This window comes from Cetorhinus maximus, chromosome 8 (assembly GCF_964194155.1).
Source record: "Cetorhinus maximus chromosome 8, sCetMax3.hap1.1, whole genome shotgun sequence".
In the NCBI taxonomy this organism is placed as follows: domain Eukaryota; kingdom Metazoa; phylum Chordata; class Chondrichthyes; order Lamniformes; family Cetorhinidae; genus Cetorhinus; species Cetorhinus maximus.
In genome coordinates, this window is record NC_135886.1 from 130,984,082 (window position 1) to 130,991,604 (window position 7,523).

At 44.2% G+C, this 7,523-nt stretch overlaps 1 protein-coding gene across 1 annotated transcript; it reads left to right on the plus strand.

Moving 5' to 3' along the window:
* The first annotated feature begins 2,449 nt into the window (after positions 1 to 2,449).
* On the plus strand, positions 2,450 to 7,071 carry LOC144684045 (heat shock transcription factor, Y-linked-like). The gene is made up of 2 exons (XM_078547760.1): positions 2,450 to 3,025; positions 6,283 to 7,071. Exons 1-2 carry the CDS (start codon positions 2,450 to 2,452, stop codon positions 7,069 to 7,071), a joined length of 1,365 nt encoding a protein of 454 aa, XP_078403886.1.
* The last annotated feature ends 452 nt before the right edge of the window (positions 7,072 to 7,523 follow it).

A 7,523-nucleotide genomic window follows, 5' to 3' on the forward strand; every position in this document is an offset into this window, starting at 1 on the left:
CCACTCTGTATGTCTGTCTCTCTCTCTTTCCTTTCCCATTCTGTCTGTCTGTCTCCTTTCCCACTCTGTGCGCCTGCGTCTCTCTCCTTTCCTACTCTCTCTCTCCTTTCCACTGTTTTTCTCTCCCTCTTTCTCCCTCTCCTTTCCCACTCTGTCTCACCCCAAATCAGGCCAGGGCAGTGACTCAACAACCCAAGGCTCTGGCCAACTCCCAGTCCAAGGCTGCATCTGGGTCTGGAGCCTGGGCCTCTTCCTCGGTCTGCAGGGGCTGAGCCCTTGTCCTGGGACACCAATGGAGCTTGGGGGTGGAGAGGCGGGGGGGGGGGGGAGGGGGGTGAGCCACTGATGGAGCTCCCTTTCTCCCCCATCCCCGTTACTCACACTTCACCACCTGACCAGCAGGCGACAGCTTCCCGTCCCTGGACTGTGAAATCTCACCCTGAGGCCGGATGAAAAAGTGCAACAGGCCGGATCCAGCCCCTGAGGCAGGGGTTCCCCACCCCTGATGTAGACCATCAGGTTCTGTGCATTTGTCAGATTTTAATCCCTTAAATTTCTCCAGTCCTTTGTCTTTGCAGATATTAATTACTTTAATTTCCTCACTCTTTTTAGCCCCTGGGTTACCCTCTATTTCTGGTATGCAACTTGTGTCTTCTACTGTGAAGACAGACACAAAATGTTTGTTCAATATCCCTGTTACTTCCTCATTCACCATGATAATTTCTCCTGTCTCTGCCTCTACAGCACCAATGTTTCCTTCAGCTACTTTCTTCCTTTTTACATATTTGTAAAAGTTCTTACAATCTGCCTTTTAAATTCCTGGCTAGTGTACTCTCATATTCTATTCTTTCTCATTTTTCCCACAATTAGCTATCCTTAGAAATGCAGAAGAGGCAGATATTGAGGAGCACAACCAGTTGTTGATGGTTATGGCTATGGGAAGCATGATGGCCAGGATTCCAGTCAAAGTCTTCTTCCAGGAGTTCGGTGAGATCTTTAATTTTTATTTTATTTGCTTGAGTTGTGGGCATTATTGGCTAGGCCAGTATTTATTGCCCAGGCCAGTATTTATTGCCCATCCCTAATTGCCCATGAGAAGGTGGGGGCGAGCTGCTTTCTTGAACCACTGCAGTCCATGTGGTGTAGGTACACCCACAGTGCGGTTAGGGAGGGAGTTCCAGGATTTTGACCCAGCGACAGCGAAGGAACGGCCGATATATTCCCAAGTCAGGATGGTGAGTGACTTGGAAAGGAACTTGCAGGTGGTAGTGTTCCCATGTGTCTGTTGCCCTTGTCCTTCTGGATGGAGGCACCAGGAATGGCAGCAGGGTCTCAGGCTAACCCAAAGAAGGAAGATGACATTTACAAGCCATAGGTGCAAAGTTCTGTTTACTGCTGCCCTCTGAGCTCAAGCTTAAATTACAATCTTATACGTTGTAAAATCCACAATAGCTTAACGTTTAGCTATGTCTGGCTCTGACACTGATGCAGAGCTAGTGATGGGGCTCCAGTTGGCACTCATTGAAGAGCAGGATGCTATTGTGATGCTGCTGCAGAATATGATCATGTGACTCAGGAGGGTTTGATACATTTATGCAGTTCTACAGAGAGGCAATGACCAGTGTACCTTGCAAAATAACCAACACTTCTCTCAACAGACAGTACTAAATAATGATGCTTGGGGGCTTGTTAAAGTGATCTGAAGAGGGATTGACCATTTTATGAAATTGTTGCATTGATGCAGTCAAGGTCTGACCATGTGTGCGAATTTCCAGAGCACGGTTTTGTCAATGAAATGAGTGTCCAAAAATTGGTGAGGACAGTAAAAGGTCCGGTACGATGTGGGTGTTTCTATTACCAGCAAATTTTAGTAAATAGAAATTTTCACAAGGCATAATAAGCTATCCAAGGGGGGAAAAAAAAAGCACCACCATTTTAACGGCACCAACTGGTTGTGTAGCTCTCCTTGGTTCCAAAAGCTGCATTCCTGATCAGGTGGACCAGCCGATGGTGAGGGCGGTGGAATCGGAACTGGCTCCTGTCTTTTCGAAGGCAACATCTTAACAAGCCCCAGGACTGAGCATGGGCTGGATTTGTGTAGCCCCCAGCCCAGCCCAGCCCGCACACAGCCCGGCTCTCCCGCCTGAAAGCAGGATTTTGTAGCCGGTGCAAGCATTTTTCCAGGGGGGACGGGGTGAAGGTTTCCTGATTGTGACGGCCCGTGGATTGTGGCAAACTTCATTGTGACGGTTCCGGGCGCGTTGGCGGTTTTGTTTTATGACGATCTGGAACACCCCACGATGTCTTTCAGCCAACACACATCAGTCAACTTTATTCTGTCCAGCGCCAGCTTCTGTGTAGATCAGAAATCAATCAGCGTCGTTACCTTGTGACCTTACTTGGCACGACAAGGGAACACCTTCAAAAACCCCTCCACTCCTCCATGAAAATGTCTGCACTCCAGAAAGCCATCAAAGTGGAAAAGGACAGCGACACTGAAGGTGACCTAAATCCCACAGCGGCGGACCCGGGCTCCAACGATACGAAAGAAGCGACCCAGTCTGCTGAGAAAGCACACGAAAGGTCTTCAGCCGGTTCCGCGTGTGACCAAACAGCAGCAGGGGATTCGGAACTGAGGACTATATTAGAAGAAAATGCTCTCCAGGCTCTGACTGAGGAGTCGGTTTTAAAAAGACCCCGGCTGGTCTACTACGAGGAGGTAGGTGACACTGACCTTATGTCACTTACCTTCCCGAAAAAACTCTGGAAGATCGTTGAGAGCGATCAGTTTGCATCCATCCGATGGGACGATGGTGGAAACTGTGTAGTTATAGATGAGGAGTCCTTTAAGAGAGAGGTGCTGGAGCGGCGCGGTCCCTCCAGGATTTTTGAAACTGACTGCATGAAAAGTTTCATTCGGCAGCTGAATCTGTATGGTTTCAGCAAAATCCGCCAAGATTTTCAACGATCTGCCTCTCTTTCTGAATTCATTGCTGAAGAAAAAGGAGCAGTTTCAATGACCAAGGTAGAAGAAAAAAAACACACACACACACACACACAAGTATAAAGTAAACAAACGATTGTTGTCGCTAATATTGCAATGGAAGCACATCAGCTCGTCCCCTCGTCCCCTCCAAAAATCCAGACCTACCTTCTGTTCTCAAACATCACAGTTGATTGAGATACAGAAGGAAGGAGTCAATCAAGTAAGGTAAACAGTCACCTCAGTCTGTGTGGGCTCAGTTTCTCCAATATTCCTGAAACTGCATTAGTTGGATTGTGGCTTATTGCCTCCCAGGTAATATTCCTAATAATTCCAACCGAAAAAGACGGCATTTAACATACCCTTCCTGTCAACTGATGTGAGCATATACCAAAACATTTATAAAAAAAAGTTTGTTTCTAGTGCATCACTTTAGTAAGTTATTTAATCCTATAGCAAAGGAAATAGTAGTGTGCAATATAGCAGACGTGTAGATCTATAACGAAGTTGTGCTTTTTCCAATGGTTATTAAAAACGGTCTGTTAAATATGATCAGAGCAACCCCAGGTTTTACAGCAGCATAATGACAGTGCTGGTCCCCAGCATGTTCTCCTTGCATGACCAAGTGGTCTACCTTCTGACCAACTACATTCCCCTTATAAAGTGCTCAAAATCAATAAAGGTAATTTAAATCTTTCATAGTGTATATTTGGAATAAAAGCCAAGTGCTGACCGTTTATGCTGTTTTATTTACTTTATAACCTTGACCATCACAATGCTCATAGATTATGACCAGGTTGGAGTCACTCATGGAATAAATGCAGTGCAGCACAGCCTCCTGAGCTGCATCCTCTGTACATTTTTACTGGGCTGACCTACAAGAGTGACTGATATGGTTGCTAAGGCGATGATGCCATAATAGGTCATTCCCTGTTGCTATGTTAATTGTATTATCTATGATGTCAGAATGAATTGGAGGCTGGTCCTCTGTGATTAACAGGCTTGTTACATAGAGAATACGTGTTGGGGGATTCATGCCTATGCAACAGCTGCCCAAGTAATGTGCAAATAGATTGTTGAATAAATTTATCCAGTGCATTCTATTCATTCATGGATCTGTAAAAATGGGCCTGCCCCGTTTTTAAACAGCATACAGAAACGATTTCCATATTCTATAAATTGTATACCAAATGCATTGATAATAGTTTAAAAGCAAAGAATACACATGTCGCCTGTTGGCTTAGTTTGTAAATACATATGGTAATGTTATATTGAGCTGGGAAGTGAAGGGGAATTAAGGTTCAATCCCTTGTCTCTGCTGTAACAGTTACTTTCAGCCAAGGTGGTGGCATTAATGATGAAAACATATTTGGGGTTCAGCCTGGGTCCTTGTGCCTGATGACTGTTAAGTGACCGGTGCCGGTAGTTATGTGTGTGTGTTGATATAGGGTGATAGGCCCCATGACCACATAACCTGCTCACTGTCTAGACTCACACGTGAAGAATGAATGCTGTCGGGTGAGGTCACGGAGGTCCCCTATTGAATGGTACCCAACTGTAAATCACTACCTTCAGAAAGCAGAGGGAAAAACAATCAGAAGAAAAAAAATGAAAGAAACCTATGCTGGAATGGTTAGAAATGTTGGAGACAATGCATTGTGCGGTAGCATACCAAACGTACCAAGTGAGGCAAACATATCTATGATATATATAAAATTTGTTGTGTGCATTAGACACCCCTTATCTGAGCATCACCTTTCTGTCAAATGCATCCATGTAGCTTTATAATTCTACCACTGGATGAAGCATAATATGTTTCAGATCCTTATCAGCTATACCCTAGCGGCACTAAAGCACCCTGAGGTGAACTTGCTTTGTTCAGATTTGCAGTGGGCAATGCCAAGGGAGATCCACCTGTTGTTTAATTAATTCTCTCAGCCGTATCCGGTTGACGTTACCACATGGATTAGATGAATGCAACATAGGCTTATTTTGATCCGACATTGCAACAGATTTGATCAACATTCAGCGCTCCCCAATCATGACCAGATTTGCCCAATCTTCTTCAGTGTTTTTCCTTGTGTTTTGGTTCCAGATTTGCTGTGGGCATGAAAGGACTAGGAAAAGATTTGTGAATTGCTGGAACTTTCTCGGAGCTTTTCTTGTACTCATCCTGAGGCAAATGCCAGCAACAAAAACACTTACCAAAGATTGCATTTAGCATGCATTTTGCTTCATATTTCTCCTTGTTTCAGTCTTTTCACTTGAGTTTATTCTCCTCATTATGGTGAATGCTGCTGGACTGTTTCAAAAACCCAAATGGCTCCATGAATATACCTCAGGGAAGGGGCTTTGCTCTATACCCTTGGCCTTGCCTACACTAGATTTCCAGTTCCACTCACTATGTGGTTGACTGTTACTGTCTTCAGTAAAGATAAGTACTGCCTTGCCAATGTTATTCACGTCCCAAAATAAGTGAACAAAAAAAGCTGCTCAATCCATGTTGTATAACGATGACAGAGAGAGGAAAGTGAACCTGTTAACTGTTAATATGAAAATCCCAAATTTGAATTTGATCATATTTTGGCCGCATTTATTGAAACTTTACAAAGTAAATGGCAGGAATTTTGTTTTGCTGGAATACTTTGTGGACTGCTTAAGGAAAGCATAGTAAATCATTTCCAAAGCTGGCCAAAAAGTGTACAGGAACCATGACCAAAGGCTTTGTCTCCACAATGTATATGACTAGGATTGCCAACGCTCCAGGATTACTCTGTGGTCTCCAGCAATTAAAGCCTAATCTTCAGGACACTGCTGTCCTGAGAGAGAAAAAATACCATGCACATTAAAAAATTGTGCTTTTTAAACATTTCTTTGAACATTCACCAATATTTATTATAAAAATATTAGACATGGGGACAAAGGGCAGCTTGATGGACAGTCAATCATCCAATCAGTTAATGAGTCGATTTGCATTCCAATTGGTGTGGGAAGGCCATGTGTCACCAGGATGAACCTTTTGAGTGACCAATGATAGGCGTGTGGGGTGGTTGTAGGCAGGAGGTCAAGTGATCACACCTCCAGAACTATGCCTAGCCAGAGTTGTCAACCCAATATATTCCAGGTGCTTAAAAAGTGATCAAAATGGTCACAGCCCTTTAACTCCCTTATGACCAAGACGAAGTTCTGTGGTGCCAAAATGCCCCAGTTACAGTACAGCCAAAGGAATTCAGGATTGAAAAGGTTAAGTCAGTTGTATCCATGTGGTGATTAATAAAATGATGGTATTTTCATTTCAGTTTCAGTTTTACCATAACCTGAATTTCAGAAGAGATTACCCTCACCTGCTGCCCAGAATGAAGCGAAGAGTTGGGATTAAGAGTGCGATTCCTAATCTTAACTGCACAGAAGGGGATTCCAATAGTGACTTCCCTGTCAGTGGGGGGACACCAGGCGGCCCGAGACAACTAATACAGACCTTAGCTGTACAACAGAACAACTTAGTGTCACCTACGAGGGAAAGTGAGCAAAAATTTGCATTTGAAAATAATCTCAGCAATCAACGAGTCACCAATACTGGGAACACAAATGGTTCTGGCAATCCGGCTCCCCCTGCCCTAGCAGTGAGACCAGCCGACCATATAGCTACAGAGCAAAGCACTAAAGTAAACCAAATGACTCAGTTTCATCCGTCACAACATGGCGGCCTGATCCGGGCTGGTAATCATGCTGTGGAGACCAGCAGCACCACTTCAGCTACCTCAGTGTACCACCTCATGCCCCCTATGGCTGCTGGTTTTGGACCTATGATGGGGATGCCGGGTTTCCAAGGCATGTACCCTGACCTTGCTGCGGCTGCTGCCCAAGCGCACCTGGCTAGCTTGTTGCCATTTTGCAATCCGTGGTTCTCCATGCCCATGATGGCGGCTGCATCTGCTATTTCCATGTCATCGGGGTCTTCGGTTCACCATCACCGGCCTCCTCCGCACCATCACCACTGCCCCAACTGCAACTGTCAAGGAGGTAGTGGATCGTCCACAAGAAGTGGTCCCAGAAACAGTGATTATATGACAGGGCCACACAGATAAGAGTAATTAAAGTGATGAAGACACCTTACCCAGAAATGATATCTAAAGAACATGTTAAAATAAACTCCTGAACAAATGTTCTTATCAACATTGGTGTATTTGCCTGTGATTTTTTTCCCTGTTCTCTTCCTTTGCTGTCGCTCTATTTTTTTAGTCTCCTTACCTGACTTTGGAGAAGTTCCTTTAATTGTTGGTGCTTGTCATAAAAAATCATTAACTATTTTCCTACCAAAATGGGTGCATCGTGAAATGGAAATATGGTAACTGTAAAGAAACATTACTGTTTAATTATTAAAATTGACACAGTTCTAGGCTGAGCTTAGACTGAAATATAACCTACAACTTTGGTTTATTTTTTATGCACATTAAAATGTTGTTAAAAACTGTATTCCTGAATTGTATATCTGTTGCAACCTGTTGCCCCTCTGGAAGGGTCTGCAAGCTGTAAGAAT

Excerpts from the sequence above, each read along its gene's own strand:
- LOC144684045 (XM_078547760.1), top strand. The coding sequence starts at position 2,450 with ATGTCTGCACTCCAGAAAGCCATCAAAGTGGAAAAGGACAGCGACACT. Across the intron at positions 3,026-6,282 it reads GAGCAGTTTCAATGACCAAG|TTTCAGTTTTACCATAACCT; the intron begins GTAGAAGAAAAA and ends TTTTCATTTCAG.